Raw genomic sequence first — 22,304 nt, 5'->3', positions numbered from 1 at the left:
CAGTTCTATGCAAAAATATTTGACTATCATTTCCTCAGTTGTCTTAGCAAAGCCATGATGAACTCAGAATTATTCATCATAATTTAAATTCAATCGGAAGTAGCACACCACAAAAAAGACTAGGTTTTGAAACATTTTTAGGTGACAAACATTATACATACCTATAGTGGTACAGTATCACATGCAGTAAAAAGTACCTCTGAACCTCTGTAAAATTAGAATAATATTTCATACCGCGGTTGTCAATTATTGAATAAGTAACTGTTGTGTTATTATTTCAGGCAACTGAAAACTTTCTGTTGAATGAAGAACCCTCCAGAGGTCCTGGGATGCCTGAATGCTTTGTTGTATCAGATTCATACAGGGTATGCATTATTATCATTACTATTGTTCTTGTTGTGAGTCATTTGAGTCATTACTCATTATTACTATGACGGACAGTTGGTGTTCAAACTCATGGTAATTGCCACAATTATAATGTCATTCATGGCACCATAACTCAGCTGCAACCCATTACAATCATTATTTCCACTCACAAATTCAACAAAAAGGGGCTCCGCCAACCCCCGAGGATTGAAAATGATGTACGAACATTTGAAAAGATCAGCAAAGACTTTAAGGAAGACAGCAGTTGCTTTTCTCTGAGTCAATGTGATTTAAAGCGTAAAAATAGAGTGAAGGGTTGACAAAAGAAAGGTGACTGGGAATGTGATTGCTAATGAGGTGAGAGCCCCAGGTTTTCTATTCTGCAAGCCTTCATTTTCCCTGAGTTAAGACTCATGCCAAGTCTTATAGAGAATCTGGTTTGCTACAGAGTATCATATGTCCTAGGGTGCAGAGATGAAGCATGATGGCTGTAATTGAGGTACACGGCTGGTAGGAGCGTTTTTTCAGGGGGTGGGAGAGGAGGAGCGTCAATGTGGTTGGATTGGATTCCAAGGGCAGTGAGTTCAAGAACATCCGCACGAGGGTGTCTACCTCCCACTCGTCATAAGGAGGTCAGGAACAGTCAAAAACGTCAGGGCTTCCCTCTTGTAGGCCCTACTCAAGTAAAGGAATGACTATTATGCTGGTAAATAGACTGTGAGAATTATATGGTATGACAATAAATAAAGGTAGCGAGATGTCATCGAAACATTATTGTCTTCCCTCACCATACACATTGCACCATTAAAATATTCAGCAATTAACACTTTGGACGTCATTAACAGCAAAAGACATCCAATCAATTTGAATTGCGAGGTCTTTCGATCGCTGCCAATCCCTTACCAGTCCAAATGGCTTGGACGTCTATTGCCAATAATATACATATATATAAATATATAAATATATATATATATATATATATATATATATATATATATATATATATATATATATATATATATATATATATATATATATATATATATATATATATATATATATATATATATAAAATATGGCAACTACCACATCATACCCTTTTCGAGCACTATACGTGTAGCTGGGTTGGCAGTGAATGACTTAATATTTTAGTGCTACAAAATTATTTGTGAGTGCTGGGAGATTAAACCAACAATCTTGCGCAACCAAAATGTTGATGCTCCCTCTAGTGACTGATTCTAAATTATATTATTAACGCACTTGGTAAATTGCATGGAAATGCTGCTGCCAGCTTATACAGTGTATCACAAAAGTGAGTGCACCCCTCGCATTTCTTCAGATATTTAAGAATATCTTTTCATGGGACAACACTAACAAAATGACACTTTGACACAATGAAAAGTAGTCTGTGTGCAGCTTATATAATACAGTTAATTTATTTTCCCCTCAAAATAACTAAAAATATAGTCATTAATATCTGAACCACTGGCAACAAAAGTGAATAACCCCTTAGAAAATACGCACATTCCTAAATGTCCAAATTGAGTACTGCTTGTCATTTTCCCTCCAAAATGTTGTGTGAATTGTTATGGGAGTGCTATGCTGCAGAGATTAAAGAGATGGGGGGGTCAGCCTGTTAGTGCTCAGACCATACGCCACACTCTACATCATATGCATGGCTGTCACCCCAGGAGGAAGCAGCTTCTGAAGACAGTACACAAGGAAGCCCGCCCGTCTCATCAGACCATAGGACATGGTTCCAGTAATCCATATGCTTTGTTGACATGTCTTCAGCAAACTGTTTGCGGGCTTTCATGGAAATTGAAATTCAGGGAAAAAAATGAACCCTCCCTCTTGATGTTGCAAACACCAATTGTATCATTTGCCAACAAACAATGTTATGAGTAAAGTAAAAATGTTAGGAATATTCAGCACGCTTTTGCTGAATAAAATTCATTGCAGTGTAAAGTGCATGTGATACCATAAACAAATCTTAAATAGCATAACTATTGGAATTCAAATCATATTTTGAGATGATTCGACTATACACAACAACTTGGCAAACCACAGATAACGAAAAATGAGTCTTTAAATCTGCCGTTTAGCTCGTCCTGTCATTATAACGCTCTGGCGCCTCATTCTGGGTGATCACATCAGTGAAGTGGCGATTTCAGCTGATTAAGAATTCAGCCCAATGGAGGAGGAAGATTCATAATGAGAAAACAGACAGAGAGCAGACTGCAAAATGTCATCATTGTTTTTATCTCTCTACTCCAATATTTTTACAGAATATTTTTTGTATCTAAGTATTTTCATCAATTGCTAAATGAATTGTAAGGTCATTACAAATAACAGTCTTGTGCTAAATGGAATATGAAATATTAAAAATGCGTTTATTCAATACGACAGGGCTAAATTACTGCATAATGGTCAAAACCGAAAACTTCTTTAACCTCTCGAACCGTGTTTTATGCCACTGGAGTTAATGCGGCTCATGTCATTTCCCTGCGGGGACTAAGAGCTAAGCTACATGCTAACCTGCACCGAGTGGCTCTTCCGTGTCTCTTCCTCGCCTTTTAAATCCAAAAAGTCACACAAAACTACCCCGACTCATGTCACACATGGCGGCGGGGGTGATTGTCTTCACCGATCGGCCAGCCCCCAGCGGCAAGCAAGTTTCGGCTGGTCGTTCCCCTGCTGCAGCCACAGCAGGCAGGCATTGGCATACACAGTAGGGAATTGAACGCCGAAAATGGTTCTCGGTGAACCGGCCAACGTCGGAATGCGTGGCTGCCCTAGTCCAAGCAGAGTATAGCACTCTCTTGGCCGGCACGTGAAGAGAGCCGAGGGGAGTGGGAGTCTCGACACAATCGGGAACCGGAGACGAGAGCTGGGGGCTCCTCGGACCCAAGCCGAGGATATCTCTCAATACGCGGGCACGCAAAGAGGGCTGAGAGAAGTGGAAGTCTCGACACAATCAAGAACCGCAGACAACAGTGCGTGGCTGTCCCAGCATGGACGCTCCAGCCTACATCGGCCGGCGACCATGGTGTGTGACAAGCCACCGGTCATCGGCCGAGGGAGACAGCCACTCCCGCCTACCTGGTGGACAGTGAGCATTGTCATCACCACCTCCTTATTAAAACGTGTGCCTTGAGCCCAGTATTTGACATAATATAAAACATGGATCTTAGTCACTTCCTTGTCTGTCCCTCAATTGTCGGACTTGTTTTGCCCATTGTTCGGAGTGAACAGGGTCTTTTGGAAATCCAAAAATGAAACCCAGAAAGGCTCACACCACTCTCCCTGGTGCAGCAACAAAAGCCTGCAGCACTTTGGGCTGGCGTGACGTGAAAAATAAACGAATTAATCCACAGTCCTTTTTCATACAATAGTATGGCTGTATAGTGAAGGGGATGTCTTTCATTAATGTCACATCCGCCTTCTTCCAAATCTGAGACCGTGGCCGGAAGTCTTTCATTTTCGTAGCGCGGGATTAAAAAAATTAAATAACTGTATCAATCACTTCTGCATACATCCAAGTGGTCCATTTCATTCAGGAGGAGCATAAAATACCACATGTAATATTAAATAAACATGTTTTTTTGTGTCACAGGCACTTTAATGCCTGTAAATAACGCTTTAATTTAATTGGCTACATACTGTCTGCTCCCTATGTTTTAATGACACATTAGACACACCGGTCTTTCCTCATCTCCAACCATACTCACAGTGAAGCCAAGAACTACACGTGGTTCATCATATTCCTCGTCTGAGCTTTCTTGTCTCGTTTTCTATGTCTCTACACTTCCCCATTGAGTATTTTATCATATTGCCTTTTAAGGGTTTATTAACTATACTTCAAATCTTCTGTTTGTGCTGTGTTAGTGTGCATTCTTTGTTTGTGAAAAACACACACAGAGTTAATACTACCTGCTCACACCCTGACAGTGAGAGCGCTACTGCCATCTACTGTAGTGGATGTCCAATTACATTTTATTCCAGTACTTCAAGAAAGATCAATCACTATAATTTCTTTTGTAAGTGCTGTAGAGTTGTGTCTAATACGTGATAACCATACCTTGGTTCCTTAACTTTTGAGTTTACCAAGCTCATAAATAAATTTACTCTTTTATCATATAAATTTTCCTGATAAAAATGAACTGAAATGCCTTAATTCAAAAGACAACAATACAAGGAGCCAGTTGGATGAGAATGGAGCTACCTCCACAACGGTGAAGTTCTCAGCCAGAAAGTGTCGAATACTCAAGGCACTGCGAACTCACATGTTGTCATGGTGAAGTAGCCACAGGTCCTGCCACAACTCTTCTTAACAACAAGAAGAAAGCGAACGCCACAGGATCTCTTTGTTGCCGTACTGGTTGATTGTCTGGCCCACATTAAAGTGGCAAATTCATAGTTTATAGTTTAGGTATAAAATACAAATGACTTTTGTCACGGTAGCCCTGGAAACTTTCTGATACAATTTGTGTATATATTTAGAGAAGTTGATTTGCGTCGGTTTTGGACATATTCTCTCTCTGATCCATCGAGAGTCTTAGGCAGGTCAAGGCTCCTATATTTGGAGCCACTTCGAGCAACGCCAGCTAGACCTCGAGCCAGCCACCAAAACCACACGTCGCTTTCTCCCCTCTACACCACAACGACAGCTGGGTGTGGTGTTATTAAAGCCTGTGATAGCAGGCAGTGTGCTCAGGCAAACTTTTTATTTCCATGCTTAACCAACCAGTTTCGACTCTTCTCATCAGACGCTATACTTTGTTTAAATACAATAGTTGAAAGCTTCAGTTCCGTTTGCTAAAATTCGAATCATCCTGTTCTGTAGCAGCCGTAAATATGTATGTTTAAATTGTTTGTAAAGGACTAGCAGTAGAAGACCCAGCAAGTGTAAGCATATGGTTCTAGCATGTGCTCCTTAATGAGAGATTTACTCACATCAACCACTAAATGCGTGGCTCATTTGAGGAGCACTTGCATGTGTTGCTTGCAAGCAGACTCATTTGAAGGATTACGATCTGTGTTCATTGACTGTTTGGAACAATGGTGCTTGTAATTACTTGCATGGAATTCATAAAACCTGAGAAAACTTTCAGATATGGATTGTTCTAAGGGTGATTTGGCAAGACCGAAGGGTTACCTAACCCATGACCACTCCACAAATTTTTTTCCCTTTGTGGTTTTTTTGGCTGTTGTTAGCAGTAATTGGCCACGCAGAGCCAAATCTCTTTGTTTGAACTGCACAGGCTTGCGATTTAAACGCATAACCAGTAGGCCTAATAAATCTGCGGGACTCCAGTATCGGGCCCCAAATTAGCTCCTCTTCTGTTATAATGACTAAACTCCCACCCAAAATTTCCACACTCATTTGGGATATCATCCAAGAATCTTCACTGTTTTTCTTCTTCTTTTTTTTTTTTTTTTTTTTTTTTTTAAACGTGATGAATCAGTGCCACTGTGCGCACGCATGACAAAATGATACACACACATATATTTTTTCTTAACTCTACGGTATTATGATACTGCTTGATTATATGTCTGTCTTCAGTGTTTGGCATTATTTTTCCTTTCAACTCCAGTGAATGCTGACTGTTTGTCTTGGCCTCACATGAAAAGTACAGATGTGGCCTCTGGACGGGGTGAAAAATGGTTCAGTGGATAAATAGTCTTCCCTTCATGAAATAATGCAACTATTCACAAGCCCTCTCCAATGAATGAAGGTGTTAAATCCAGAAAGAAATGGCGCTTGGATGAAATTATTGCATCAGCAGCTGCAACGGAACAGTTTTATAACAACATTTGGCATAATTGTTTAAAGCAAGATTGGACATTAACTCATTGGTCGCCATTGACGTTGATAGATGTCCAATCCGTTTTTACTGGGAGGGTTGGCAGTGAATATTAATAATCTTATTATTACCGTATTTTTCGGACTATAAGTCACAGTTTTTTTTCATAGTTTGGCTGGGGGTGCAACTTATACTCTGGAGCGACTTATGTGTGAAATTCATAACACATTATTATATCATTTCACATGTTATTTTGGAGTGACACTGATGGTTTGGTGAATTTGTTAGCATGTTCTTTTATGCTATAGTTATCTAAATAACTTTTAATAGCTATATTACGTTAACATACCGACCACGTTCGTATTTCGTAGTTCATGCGTCATGTAACATTATCATACTGTACACTTATTCAGCATGTTCTTCTCTATTGTATTTTAATTTTAAATTACCTTTCAAGATGACATATCTGTTCTATGTGTTGGATTTTATCAAGTAAATTTCCCTCAAAAATACGACTTAAACTCCGGTGCGACTTATATGTTTTTTTTCCTCTTCATTGTGCATTTTTGGGCTGGTGTGACTAATATTCAGGTGTGACTTATAGTCTGAAAAATTTGGTGTTTGGAATCATCCCTACATTAACACTGTAATGTAAATTTTATTTAATTTTTGTTGAATTTCATGTTATTTAAATCATTGCCTGCTATTGACAAGGATTGACATCCAATTTAAACTGGGAGGACTGGCTGTAAATTCATGTTTCCATGACATTGATGGCGTTAGACGTGTAATCCATTTTGACTGGGAGGAGCGAAAGAACTCCTCCCAGTTTTAATCAACTGGACGTCTATCGACGTCAATGGCAGCCAATGAGTTAATGTATCACTACTTTGAGTCCATGTTAAGTCTTACCCACCACACGAGCTGTGTTTTGGAGTGACACTGATGGTTTAGTAAACCTGTTAGCATGTTATTTTTGCTACAGTTATCTGAATAACTCTTAATAGAGCTACGTTACGTTAACATAATGACCACGTTCGCATTTCGTTGTTCATGCACCATGTAACATTATCATACTGTACAGTTATTCAGCATGTTGTTCTCTATTGTATTTTTATTTTAAATTACCTTTCAAGATGACATATGTGTTCTATGTGTTGGATTTTATCAAGTAAATTTCCCCCAAAAATGTGACTTAAACTCCGGTGCGACTTATATGTTTTTTTTCCCTCTTCATTGCACATTTTTGGGCTGGTGCGACTTATAGTCCGAAAAATAAGGTATTTGGAATTATTCCTATATTAACACTGTAATGTAATTTTTAGGGCTGTCAAAATTATCGCGTTAGCGGGCGGTAATTAATTTTTTAAATTAATCACGTTAAAATATTTGACGCAATTAACGCACATGCCCCGCTTAAACAGATTAAAATGACAGCACAGTGCAATGCCAACTTGTTACTTGTGTTTTTTGGAGTTTTGTCGCCCTCTGCTGGCACTTGGGTGCGACTGATTTTATGGGCTTAAGCACCCATGAGCATTGTGTAATTATTGACATCAACAATGGCGGGCTACTAGTTTATTTTTTGACTGAAAATTTTACAAATTTTATTAAAACAAAAACATTAAGAGGGGTTTAAATATGAAATTTCTATAACTTGTACTAACATTTATCTTTTAAGAACTAGAAGGCTTTCTACCCATGGATCGCTTTAACAGAATGTTAATAATGTTAATGCCATCTTGATGATTTATTGTTATAATAAACAAATACAGTACTTATGTACCGTATGTTGAATGTATATATTCATCTTGTGTCTTATCTTTCCATTCCAACAATAATTTACAGAAAAATATGGCATATTTTATAGATGGTTTGAATTGCGATTAATTACGATTAATTATGATTAATTAATTTTTAAGCTGTAATTAACTCGATTAAAAAATTTAATCGTTTGACAGCCCTAGTAATTTTTTGTTGTTGTTGTTGAATTTCATGTTATTTAAATCATTGCCTGCTATTGACAAAGATTGACATCCAATTTAAACTGGGAGGACTGGCTGTAAATTCATGTTTCCATGACATTGACGGCGTTAGACGCGCAATCCATTTTGACTGGGAGGAGCAAATGAACTCCTCCCAGCTTTAATTAATTGGACGTCTATCGACGTCAATGGCAGCCAATGAGTTAATGCATCACTACTTTGACTCCATGTTAAGTCTTACCCACAACACGAGCTGTAAACGTTTACTCCGAAAATACACCCAGCACCATTTGCCTTGCAGCTGTTGCATCTATTCATGCGAGTGTCAAATGTGACGATTTGATCATTATTACTTGCAAATCCGAAGGGTCAGTGAACGCAACCAGAGTGCATGTCACTGCCATGTAAGGAAGCAATGACGTAGTCGTAAAAATGAACGAAATTATAATTGTATAAATGTCATATTTCGCACTGATTCTGCGAGTCTGATACAAAATGTACAGCAGCGCGTTGGAAGTCCCGCAAATACGACAAGAGGGTGGGAGGCAAACTTTTTTCCCTGAAAGTTTGTGTAAGCGTTCTAGGCGGGGTTACTGTAAGCTTGCAGCATGGAGTGAGAGAAACAGGACGGCGAGCGATTGCAATGCTGCACCACGCCGAGCTTCCATCCAATTTAAATAAGCTGACCGCTTCTTCTCTGTGAAAAATCGCCATGTACTCCCCGTACTGCTTGACACAGGTAAACTGCCTCCTCTTCTTCCATTGTTTTACGTCGGTTTAGCTGTGGGACGCCGGCTTCGCTTGCGCTTGGCATGTAGGTTACATTTCGGCAAAATCTTTCCTTGTGCTTGAGTCGAACTCCAACAAACTTGCGCTGCAATACTTTTTTTTTTTTTGCCGCGACTACCGCGCCGTATTTCTGGAGAGAAAATGGCGCTTATTCCCAAATGTATTTCATCCCCAAAAAAGAAGGAGGGGATCCTACATCAGTAGGAGGAGAACATTCAGAGCGCATGGTTATACAGACTGCTTTTGGGAGTTTAATATTGGTATTTGTGGTAGTGAAGGCAGCGTGTGGGACTGTGAGCGGGAGAAAGTGCTTGTACAAGTGTGTGCGTACATCCTAAATAGCTTTACTGTCGGCTTGCATTCTCTTACATTGTTGTGTTGACTTTTCGGAGGGATGGGACACTGCTTTTGCCAATTTACATGTTTTGCACTTGAACGCAACACGTGATCTGGCGCGCAGAGAATCAAGTTCATGATTTCGTATCTGCCTCGAGTGCGTGTGTTTTTTCTGTGGTGCGCGCGCGTGTGTGTGTGTGTGTGTGCGTGTGCGCGCGCGCCGGCAGATATCTGTAGGAAGAGGGGCGGGGGGTTGCTCGTGAAAGACTTCATTCAAACTGTCATTTTGTTAACATCTGTGAGGAAGTTTTCACTCCTTGGTTTGCTTGTCAGCCTCCAAGATTACGCAGAAACCACCGAGTTTTATGAACCTTGAAGGAGTGAAGTAGCGTGAGCCGCCCCAAAAAAGTTGCTCGTGGCCGCTCACATCCTTGCATGGCCGTGGCCTCTTTAAATTTAAAATTGTATCAATTCGTGCTCTCATAAATATTGGATTTTTAAAAAAGCAAAACAAAAATAAAACCATCAACTCATGTATCAGAACCCTAATTATTCTGAGGTGCAGATAAACCTGTGTGTGTGGGTTCATACAAATTACTGTACTAAAATTACACAACCTATACTCTAGGCTTGGCCAATAAATTGATTTTATGAATTATGATGATTAAAAAAGTCATTCAAGCTTTTTGGGTTTTTGTTTTTGCCCCAAAAGTCTAGCAATTATTTAATAGATAATTCCATGAAAAAGATTTGATTTCTTTGTGTAGTTTATGACAGCACAAATAGGGGTAGAGAAAAATATATTTAAGGCAGATGTTTTGCACTTTATTTTTGTTCAACATTTAACATTTCATAACCCTACATAGAGAAAGCAACTGTGTTTGGTAATTAAAATAACAAACCCCATACAGACCTGGCATCCACGAGAGAGATCAGCCGATATGGGTTTTTCAGGACCGATAATGATTATTAGTTGTCAGGGTGGCTGATAACCGACTTTTGAAGCCGATATTAATTTAAAGTGTAAAAATAGGCGTAAAAATGGAATAATGCAAACACTGAACTTCATTGAAAGCATGTTTATTGAATCACATAAATAGAAAATAATAGCTCCAAAAGTGCCTGAGTTTGAGTTTTCTGTCCGGAGGTTCTCACACTAGTAAACTTTTCCTTTCACTCTCCAGTGTGTGTGAGGACAGCTCCTTCTTCGGAGGCTCTGCCACCCGGGGGGTGGTGTAGTACAGTGGTAGAGTTGTTGTTCCCCAACCCAGACATTCTTGGTTCAATCCTCACTGATGACCTTGTCTAATTATCCTTGAGCAAGATACTAAACCCCACGTTGCTCCTGGGGCTGCATCACCAGTAGATAGACGAGGAAATAGGGTGAAGCGCTTTGAGGGCCTTAAAAATGTGGAAAGGCACAATACAAGTGTAACTTGACTTACCATTACCATTTAACCAATCAGAGGACGGGTGAATACTGGTACAGGAGCGAGAGGGTGGCTGCATCCGAGCCGAAATAACCCAGTTAAAATGTTTTTTTTTTTATCGGCTGGTCCGATTAAAAAAATAGGCCGATAGTGATAGATGTCCCATTTCCAAATATCGGCGCCGATAATCTGCCCGGCAAATAATCGGTCTATCTCTAATAGATATCATATTTCGGTCATGTAGACCAGGGGTTCCCAACCTATTCCACTAAGGCACACTGTGGGTGCAGGATTTCATTCTTACCAAACAAGATGACAACACTTTTTCCCCAATCTGGTGTTTAACAAGTGCAATCAGTTGATTGCAGTCAGGTGTGGCTTGTTTTAGCAGAAGCCTCATTGGTTCAACTGTCTCTGCTGGATCGGCTGGAACAAAAACCAGGACCCACAGTGTGCCTTGAGGACTGGGTTGAAAACCCCTGATGTAGACCACAATATTAACATTTGGTATAGAAGTATGCAATAACAGTCTAAACTAGTGCTGCAACAATTAATCGATTAACTCGAATATTCGAACGGAAAAAAAATATTTGAATTAAATTTTGTTGCTTCGAGTATTCGTTTAATTAAAGTGACGTTGTAATGGTTTATTTTGAAAGTGTATACATTTTGTTTTATTGATTAGGGTGGATACACTACCCTCTGGTCTGCCTCATTTCAAATGGCTGAATCCAACTGCTCCCTGTTCAGACCAACGTAAGCTAAGTTTTTGTTTGAGCTCATGTTTTTTTTTTAAAGCATTCGTAATGTAGTTTATAGGTATATTTAGCCATTTTCTGTGGGAATATGTGTCTGAACCATTTGTTAAGAGCATTGTAAAAAAAAAAAAAAATTGTCAATTGTTCGGTTGTTGTACATAGATCCTTATTTATCTATTTTTTCATACAGTTTTTGGCTCAGCTCAGGTATTTTTATTTTTCATGTTCGTTATCCGATTACTTGATTACTCGAACTAACTAGTTCATCGATTAATCGACTACTAAAATAATCGATAGCTGCAGCCCTAGTCTAAACATATGATTTTTTTTGTGTTGAATTTCATAGCATTTAACTAATTTCCCTGCCATTGACAGAAATAAATGTCCAATTCATTTTAACTAGGTGGAGTGGGTGTTAATGCTCATGTTTCAGAGCCACTGACGGCGTTAGACGTCCAATTCATGTTGCACCATTCGTTCATTCCTCCCATTCAATGGCAGACGATCAGTTCAATAAGCGACTGAGAAAGAAAGCAAGCAAGCAAGAAAGAAATATTGTTTCAACCTTCTCTGCCTTTTGTTTTTATTGTATCCTGGGGCAGGAAAAAAACCTTGAAACAAATCAAATAAAATTTTTGGTGAAAAATTCGAAGAATTTATTTTTAGGCCATATCGCCCAGCTCTACTACAGTTTGTCAAAAACAGTGATTCTTATCATTGCAAATTAGGGAGAACAACATGACAAATGCAATTATATTTTTTTGCTTTTTTATGTATTGCTGTTCTGTTTCTATTTGTGAAACCTCCTTTTTCAGGTCAATATGGTCGTATGTTGCAAAGATTGCGTCCATTATTTTTTGCTGTAGTCTTTCTTAGATAAAGCAAACCTGTTTTACTTCATTAGCTTTGCCAATGATATGTAATGTATTCCTGATTTTACAGTGGTTTTATTTAACAAGTTAGTATTGACTGCTCTGTTAGAACATCTCTGTGCTGTCTTTTTTATGTCTGGTTTCCACTCAAGAATTTGCTTTAACAAGAACATTTTGTCCTTTTGGTAGGCCAGAAATTAGAAGTGGATTTGTATTTCATTATTATTTTTTTAACCACCTTTAAAATATGAATTTTACACAAGCAGATGAGCCAGGCTGCTAAATATGTGAGTCTCTTCAACCTTGTGATGGGAAGAAAAGATGACAGTAGCCATGCAGTTTTATAGATATTGCCTCTAAGCCTGTTATTATTATAACTTTTTCTGTCTGAAGTCCTTATTAAGTGAATGCATATTTGAGTATAAGGAGCACCTTTCCTCACTGAACTCTTTGCAGACAGACAGCACATTTTGTCTATTTAATATTTGTTAATAATTGAAGAAAAAAATAATGCTCAGACCTCGGCTATTGCAGCAGTCATCAATAAATGAATGATTAACAGTGAGGAATGATTGCCGGACAGTCGGGCACGTGCTGCGGTTACCCTGTGTGTGCGTGTATGTGTGTGTGATTTCTAGTCAAAATCTCCTGCTTTGAGTTCAAACTGCATTTGCATCTTGGACCACACAATGTCCTTGCCCCAAATAATAATAATAATAATAATAATAATAATAAAAGCTATTTATTTTACCTTCTGTCATTTTGGTGCCGCAGAATACTTCGACAATTTGAAATGTGTGTATAATTTGTTAAATATGTGATGTTGTCATGTCACACTGTTTTCACTGGTGCGACACTTTTAACTTATTCCTTCCCTCTGCCCCCTCTGCCCGCCTGGACGCTGACCCCCTGCTCTCCTCGCCTCTTAACACCCTCTCAACACTAAAGTATTATCCTACTCACCTTCTAAACAATGCCTTAGTGGTAAGTCTTGTCCCTATTTATTCAGCATTAGAGTCTTTCCTTATATTCTATCTTAACAAAATGCTTTTTTGTGTGTGTGATAATCTCTAGGGACATGCTGACCTGCAGCAGGAATGATAGGCTCATGCACAAAAGCACAAACGTCTATATTTGCTTTAGCCTGTCATTCGGCCAGTCAGCATTACTGTGTAAGATTTGACCACATTGCTATTTCTGCTTAGGAAAGAGCCAAAAAGAAAAAAAAAAAAAAATTTGACGGTACAGTATTAAATAGTTTTTTAAAGGAAAATATATGTTAGGGCTGCATGATCGCAATTTTGGTAGGGACAATTAAGATAACTGGCTTGGTAGAGATTGTAGTTGAAAACTTGACCCAATATAATCATTCTCAACATCACCTAACCACTAGGGGGCGAGCGCATAGTTAACACTTCATTAACTGCCTAAATAACAAGCGAGTGCGGTTGTTGAGTAATGGTGGAAGAAAAAAGCACCTCTTACGCAAAAATTGTCTTGCACATTTTTTGACTCCAACGGATCAACATTCCATTGTTTAGCTCAGTTTTGGATTCAGGACAAGTAACATTAAACAAGAAAATAGCATGTTATATTTTTTACTATTCAGTTGGCTACATATTTTTTTCAATCATCATGTGTTTGAAAATGACAATCATGGACAAAATGCATTTTCATACTAAAATGAAATACGTTGTATTTTTTTAAAGAATAAAAATACTGATGTTTTTCCAAACAATGAATAATAATAACAAATGACTGTGGTTACTAAATTGATTAGAACAATAATTAGGATTATAATTTTGTGCATATTCATGCATTCTTAATCCTGTATATTAACATTAATATTTAATACTCTAATAAACAATAGAACCTCAATAATCCAAATATTTTCTAATAACCACTTTGTCGATCTGCTAAAACTAAGCATCGTTACCTAAAACTTTGTCAATTGTTTTTTTTTTTAAATGTTTTTTATTTATTATTCCAAATTTTATGTTAAAATACGAGACATAATTCATGCAGATAACTTGAAACTTTTTACTTTGCAACTTTTCATCATACATTTAGAGTGCACTGTAGTGTACACACTCTATATACATACAGTACATATAGTCCGAGGTGGGTAGAGTAGACAAAAATTTTACTCAAGTAAGAGTAGTGTTACTTCTTAATAATATTACTCAAGTAAAATTATAGGTAGTCATCCAAAAAATGTACTCAAATACAAGTAAAAAAGTACTTTGTGAAAAGAATACTCAAGTAATGAGTAACATTGTGAGTAACTGCTTATTGTGTTTGATTTTTTAAACAATGTTTTTTTTTTAAATCTATATGAACTGTTATTATTATACTTTGAAGAAGAAGAAGACTATCACCTATTACATAACCACATTAAGCCAAAGGGGGAAAAAAATCATTGAATTCCGGCGAGAGAGAAAAAAAAAATACAGAAATGAAGCATAATTCATCCAAAGAGCGTGAGTGCCCTCTAGTAGAGACAACATATTTCCTATTGTAAAACTTAAAAGGCTCATATTTTCAGTTTTTGTGGTCAATCGGTGCCATATAAAAACTGGGAGGGAGGTTAAAATCTGTGCTTTTGAGTCATGTTGACGGCAGCGCTCTATGTCAAATACTTCAATTTTATGGTGCTCTAACGACACCACGTGATTGAACAGGCCGGCGTGATCATAGAACGGCAAGCTTGACTCTGATTGGTATAACGGAGTCGTGATTATTGTTGCGACGTCTCATTGGTGAAACTGGTAGCGCCACTGTTTGCGTCTGGAAAAAAAAATAGGTAAAATATAATACCGTATGTAGAATACAGAGGAAAAATCTAACAACTACTGTAGCCCAAGGTAGTGGAGTGACAGTAGCGTTTCTTCATAACAAATCTACTCAAGTAAAAGTAAAAAGTACAGCTTAGTAAAACTACTCTTAGAAGTACATTTTTCTCAAAAAGTTACTCAAGTAAATGTAACGGAGTAAATGTAACGAGAACTACCCACTTCTGCCTATTGTATATATACTGTAGATAAATGAATGGTGGTTTTGTGGTACCAGTCTAGTCCAAACACTCTTATGTTGCTCCAAGAGGATGTATTGTATTTTTGTTCCATCCCCACCAGACATTATCAAACGTTTTGAGAGCAGTGTTGTTAAAGAAAACAGCTAAACGTTATTCCGAGTGGCAAGCGTGAGAAAGCTTTAAAAAACATCATTTACTTTGATTTAAAGCAGTATAATGACCATGGTGACTCTACAAAATATGTTTTTATACAATATGTGTTGAGGTGACCTAAAATACTTAGTTAGACCTTGAAAATAAAATCATTAGAGGATTCAAAATCATAAATTTGAACCCACAAAGTGAAATAAATACTTTTTTAATTTTCTTAGATATTTGTTCATTAGCCCCAACATTGAACCCTTTGTAGGGCACTCATTAAAGTCATTGGCTTCCATTGACGATGCTAGTGCTAGTGCTATGCATATGTTCATTCGCCCTTCCCAGTCAATATTAATTGGGCGTCAAGTGCACTGAAAAATTAGATGAGATATATGTATATATGTACATGGCGGAAAACACTCAGGTGATTTGAAGTTCCGCTCTGAGTCCCCCAATTTGTCCAAATTTCAAAATTGTCCGATATGCATGTGTGATACATCATTGGAAAGCTTAAAATCTCCATTTTCTTGGGGAAGAAAAATTTTGAACAGGAGGGCATTTAAAAAAAAAAAAAAAAAAAAGGTTTTTAAACAACAAAACCCTATCTGGAGGCGAGAGCACGCGAGAACAGAATTACAGACGCCATGACTTTAACGAGATATTGTCGTGTACTTACCTTGTTTCGATCCAAAAACTCCATGTAGCATGTATCACTGAGTGTCAAGACAACAGTTGTGAATGCCCACAACTGGATTTTGGGGGGATTTTATGGGTGAAACATGGTAATATAACAAGGGTCGCGATGCAAAAATCGCAGACATCAGGGAGTGGTTGAGATTTTCTTTTTCATATATTTACCCCTTTAAACATTTTTTTTTCTCAATGTTTCTTTGTTTGGATTGATTATTTATCATCTAACATATCGGAGAAAATGTAGTAACAAAAAAAATACAATTAAGCGATAGTTATGAGGTAGATATCCATGACTTTTTTTCCATTGTGACGTAATTTGTTTAAAAGTTTAAAATATGCGAGTGAATAATTTTTTAAAGTCGTTTTCTTTTTTTAAACGAAATATTAGACATCAATTAATGATTCTAAGCTAAAAATGACAGACATTTTGACTAATAAATAAAGTTAATAACCTTAGTTTTATGCCTGGGTTAAAACAAAAGCGGTTGCGCGACATCTGTAAACGGGGGTTTCCAGGTTAAACGGACAAATTAAAAATAGTTCGGGGGCTTAATGCGCCATGAATCTGCTGTGGCAGCATATAGACATATTGTTCTATCAAACACAACAGTTATTTTGGCTTAAAATACAGCAGTTTATTTTAAAGAGGAGTGCAAGAGCAGAAACTGCTTTTTCAGTCTTGTCTGTATTTTCCGCCATATATACACACACACACGTTTTATACTGTATGTATATATATTTAGAGCTTGATGGAAGCCTTTTTTGAATTACCAAAATTTGTCACTTGCCTATAAAGAGTGAATGTTCTTGCTATAAACGCACAAGGTAGTTTTTGTGTAACATTAAATGTTTTAGAATAAAATAACCCAACACAGACTCCAGAAAATCATATTAAAAACACTCTTAACAACTTTGGCACCAGTTTCCACCCTCATGTAAAAATAGTCCTTACTGGCAGATATAATTGACTTTGATTAATTTTATTTTCAAAAGCATTATTGGCCCCTTGCTGCAGTGGTACCTCCATAGGCACACCAAATATTCTATGTAGACATTTTTGTGGTAGAGTGGTCCAATAGCTCTGAAACTGTTGACACCAAACAGACTCATGAACTCATTGTAATAATTTGGATTGTCATATAGGGCTGAAAGGGTCCCAAGTGCATGCATGGTAAGTTGATTCACCACTCTAAATCGTCCATAGGTGTGAATGTGGATGTTGTCTCCTTGTCCCTGCGACTGGTTGGCAACCAGCTCAGGGTGTAGCCCACCACCTGCCCATACGATAAGTTCCAGTACCCTCACTCATGAGGATGAGTTGTATAGAAGATGAATGTATGAATGAATGAGGAAACAGCTGATCAATTGTGCTCCTCTGTAGCAAAGTTGTGTAAGGCTGGATGGCTGGAATCAGACTCACTGATTGGTTGCGCTCTTCACTGATGTGTATGGTATACTGGTGTATGTTTTCCACCGATCATGGGATACCAGGAGGTCAAATTGCCAGACGGATGGGATGACAAGGTTCCATTTATTCATAAAATACCCTACACTCTGTTAAATGCAGACGTCACCACATTTAAAAGGCACTTTTCCATTGCGCGTCACCTGTATTTTTGGTGGGAGTTTAATATTTCTGCCAATTTAGAATAACCACTGGACAAACCTTTCAATGAAATCATTCACAAACTACTTCAAGCAACAAATGTAACACGTCTGTAGCTTGGAATGATCAAATCAAGCTGCCTGAAGTTCAACTTACCGATTGCACTCGTCTGGGCAGCTTTTACTTAACTGATTTACTGCCATTGACAGCGACATCAATTCATTTCTGCCATTGAGTGATCATGTTTCATTGCCATTGATGGTGATAGATGTCCATTGCAATTTGACTGGAGGGCTGGCCATGGTCGAATGCTTTTTTTGAGTTTTCTGTCTTTTTTTCTTATTGTCGTCTTAAAAATGTGGGTGTGGGGGAAAATATTGAAAAAAATAAAATCGAATATTTGGAGACAATTAATCTGAGATTTAAAATTTGGTCATATTGCCCAGTCCTTTGGTGAGGTGTTCCTGATTAGTCAGAATTTACTGCACTTGCTTGAAAAAAATTAATGTGAACTAGGTACCTTTTGCAGGAGGCAATTTAGATTTGAATTAGGAAGCGTGTAGTTTTTATCTTTAACTGCGCACAGAGTGAGGAAGAACTCACGACTTCTAATTCAATATAAGCACAGCTGTCCCAGCATCCGTGGAGAATGGATTCCTCCTGCTATTGCCACGGGAGTCTCCAGCCAAAATGAATGGGAGGATATCCAGAGTTGTGTGCTTGTGACTGAGCGGAGGTAGTCTCACGCTGGTGTGTGTGTGCAGGCGTGATTTTGCATGTGTGTCCCTTTCTCTTCGCTCCTGTCACCTCTGGCTTGGATTAGTCTTTGGCAAAATCCTGTCGTTGCCCACAGGCCCAGTGAGGTTCTGTGGTCGGCGATATGTTGGGTTGTCACTATGGCAACTGAACACACACACAAGTGCTAAATTACATAATTGAGCTAGCATATACAGGGCAAGACAAAATAGCATACACAATATGGGAACAGTGAAAACAGGGGGCGTCAGCTCACAAGCCGCCTCCAAAAAGCGGCCTAGTACCAGAAAATAGAAATTCTGTGGTGAATATTTGAGCGCTTGGTCATAACTGAGCTACAGCCGCCAGTACAGGATGTTCTTTCCTCAGATTTTGAATCATAAATCTAAATAACAGTGCAGCCATTATGTGCGTATTTGGAGCGCTGAGACGTCCAATCCTACAGGGCGGCTGAGGACAAGGTGCTGGTGGCGACACACACGTGCTGTTTATGAAAGATGGAATCATCCGTGGTTGTGTGAAAGCGGGAGGGGCAGCTTGGGTTTGTGACAAATACAGTTCACCACGAGGTTCACGCTCATATTTCAGTGCAGAACCCGCAACTGCCTGTTGTTGTTTTAGTTTTTTTTTTTTTTTTTTTTTTCTTTAGCTATTTTATCTGTAGGACTAGAGTGGAAGAAATTTGAAACTTTCTCTTGCTCAGTATGTCCAAAGTGAAAGTAAGAGTTTTGAGCAAATCTTACAGAAGAGTTGTGAGAGCTGTTAAAATTACCCTGGATGCAGGGAGACATTGACACCTACCAGAAGATTAGTTTGGGTAGTTTGGATGTTGAAGCAGTTTTATCTGATCAGAAAAGCAAAGATTCCTATTTATTTGCTTTATTCATGCTTGTTGCAATTATGAAAACGGATGTTCAAATTCAAAAGGAAACACTCAAGTTGAACAGAACTAAAGGATATTGGTCAATTCAATGAAAAACACACGTACTAAATTATTTATATAAGGTACATTGCTCGGAAGGATAGGTACAGGAAGCGACTGTCAATAAAATACCCCTTTTGAGATTTTTCATTTGGTGTGTGTTGAGATGAAATTTCAGAGACATGAAAATACGATATAGTACTGTATGATTTACATTTTAAGTTTTATTTCAAAGTATGTCAAAAACACACGCTACATACACATATGTCATCCAGCACAGCAAAATGAGTCACAATGACCCATTTTTCAAAACTGAGGTTTTGCAGTTATCACACATAGAATAGAATAGAATAGAATAGAATAGAATAGAATAGAATAGCATCAGTTGTCAATAGAATAGTCTCTATTGCCATTGTACAAATACAACAAAAGTTGTGTGGTTAGTGTATGTTGGATTTCCAAAATTAGGGGAAAGCAGACTCAGAAATCTATGTGTGACTTCTTACTCATTTTGCTATGCCAATTGACATTTGCAAATTGTAAATCTAAGGTAACTGAAAGACTGGGGATGGAGAAATTCTTGATCCTTTGTGTCTTGCCGATGTTAAATCTAAAGTAGAACCACCTTAAGCATATTATAGTATATACACACACACCATCTTCATCCACATCCTCACATTTATATACAGTATATGTAAAATCAAAGGAATGCATATGAATATGTTTCGACGAGGAAAATTCAAAATCATCTCTTTGTAGTCAGGTTATTGGAGTTTAAATAAAATATTGTCATGGGACCGGAGTCCCTTCTCTCTAATTCAAAGGCGCATGGAAATAATCAGCTTTGAAAAACAAAACAACACAAACCAAGTTATGTCCAAATCCCTAACTGGAAATTCTTCGAAACCATCTCCGTCCAAGAAATTACAGATTGTATCATTGCACATGTTTATATTCATATTTATTATAAATTCACTAGTATATTTTGTATTCTTTAAAAATTTTGCTTAATCATATGAATGCATTTTACCATGGGTTCTTTTGGGGTGTTTCTTTTTCTTCATGGCTAAAGCTGGATTTACATTACAGGTCCACATTCCCAATTTCATATTGGAATTTTACCCACATTTTGAAAATTGGATTTTAATCAAATTCTATGTCTTTTTCCCCCCTCTTCTCACGGTCCTGACCAATACCAAAATTGTTGCACTGGAGAGCACTGAATTATGTCACCTGAACCATGCAGAATGTATCCATCCTCAAATTCAATTTTATGAAATCATTGTGACATCAAAAAATAATATATTGTGTTTAGGACAGCCTGGAAAATGCTGGTGAGCGTGCTTTGTTCTCGCTGTGAGTAGTACATTTGAACAAAAGCCAGTATCAACAAATGGAACAAATGTTGACAGTAATTCACCCTCTGTGCTTTCTTTAATCAGTCACATTTCTGACAAACTGAATAGCATAATTGAATTTTAAAGATCTTTCTTTCCCACTCACAATGAAGACAAAGGTTCGACTGTGCATAACTGGGAGCGTGCTGTATTGGTCTGTCACAGGTCGACAGAAATAGATGGAGTTGTTGTTTCAAATCAATGGCCGCCCATCAAGGTCACTTCAGTGTGGGCATACGGGCCATGTTGTCTGGCCTGGTCTGCCTCTCTGTCTGACCTATATCTCCCTGCAACAGCTAAATATATACAGTAGACCCCCTCATTACAAAGCGTGCAGATTAATCTGGATGAAATCTGAGCTCGATTTGTTTCTGGGAGTCCAACTGCAACTGCCTTCCTGCATTTGCCTAGATCACTTTCGTTTTCCATTCACTCTTGTACACACAATTTAAACACAGAGAAATTGTATATATATTTTTAAATCCCAACCATTTTTAGCCATTGTCTTTTGCAGCACTTGCCTGTTTTTACTTTTTATTTTGTCGTCTTGTTGTAAAATAAACAAATAAAAAGTAGAGTTGTTCGATAATGACTTTTTAACTGATTACCGATATCCTGATATTGTCCTACTCCAAAAATCCGATAACAATATCAAACCAATAGCGATATACGACAGTCGTGGACTTAACATATTATGGTTAATTGTATTGTGATGCCCCACTGATTGCTTTAATAATGATAAATGTAACAACTTTAAGGTTTTCCAAATAAACATTCTGTGACAAATAAGAGAACAACTTCAACTGAAGTTATGGAAAACGTGCCTATATTGCGCCACTATATTTATTGTTGAAATCAAAATAGTGCAAACATCTGTTTTTTTTGTATCAAGGGCAAGTGCAAAGTACCAACAAGGCACTTATTCTGTCCTCAACGTGTGTGTGGGTACACAAATCGACAGATAGCAGACAACTCAGACTCTAAAGAGAAGTCAGACGCTGGAATAAAGTTGAATTGGCTTTACTGTGGTCATCTTTCTCTTGTCAAGAGCACTGATACTTTCTTTTTTTTTTTTTTTTTAACTAAAAACAACAAAACATTTTTTCAATAATGCGAAATAAAGTCACACGCATACACCAAGTGTCAATTTTTATAGCAACTGATTGTACAACTTGCAAGCAATGAAATAATATAACCACATTTTACCACAAATGCAACCAAAACGAAATACTAGTATACACATCTCCAATACACTACTCAACGCTCATGAATATAAAATCAAAGGAACAATATAACTTACTAGCCATGCTTGTATAAGGCACAAACAATGTGGTGAGATGTCAAGAACTGTTATGGTACATCGGCTGCTGACGTTAGCTTGTACATTTAGCTCTCCTATTCGCAATGAGCTT

General features: G+C 37.8%; 1 protein-coding gene across 7 annotated transcripts in view; it reads left to right on the top strand.

Annotated features, from left to right (window-relative positions):
• nfixb (nuclear factor I/Xb) overlaps positions 1–22,304 on the top strand; it is a 253,102-nt gene that overhangs the window by 15,366 nt on the left and 215,432 nt on the right. For 3 of the 7 annotated variants that reach the window (XM_057861285.1, XM_057861282.1, XM_057861297.1), the window contains exon 2: positions 282–365. The exons of 1 other annotated variant lie outside the window; for it this stretch is intronic. In XM_057861285.1, coding sequence (XP_057717268.1) covers positions 282–365 — 84 coding nt within the window. Of the gene's footprint in view, positions 1–281; positions 366–8,252; positions 8,898–13,291; positions 13,328–22,304 lie in introns of those variants that run through there. 3 more of the 7 variants (XM_057861280.1, XM_057861283.1, XM_057861288.1) reach the window with 3 other exon arrangements.

Source organism: Corythoichthys intestinalis, chromosome 16 (assembly GCF_030265065.1).
Source record: "Corythoichthys intestinalis isolate RoL2023-P3 chromosome 16, ASM3026506v1, whole genome shotgun sequence".
In the NCBI taxonomy this organism is placed as follows: domain Eukaryota; kingdom Metazoa; phylum Chordata; class Actinopteri; order Syngnathiformes; family Syngnathidae; genus Corythoichthys; species Corythoichthys intestinalis.
This window is presented reverse-complemented; position numbering and strand designations above follow the sequence as displayed.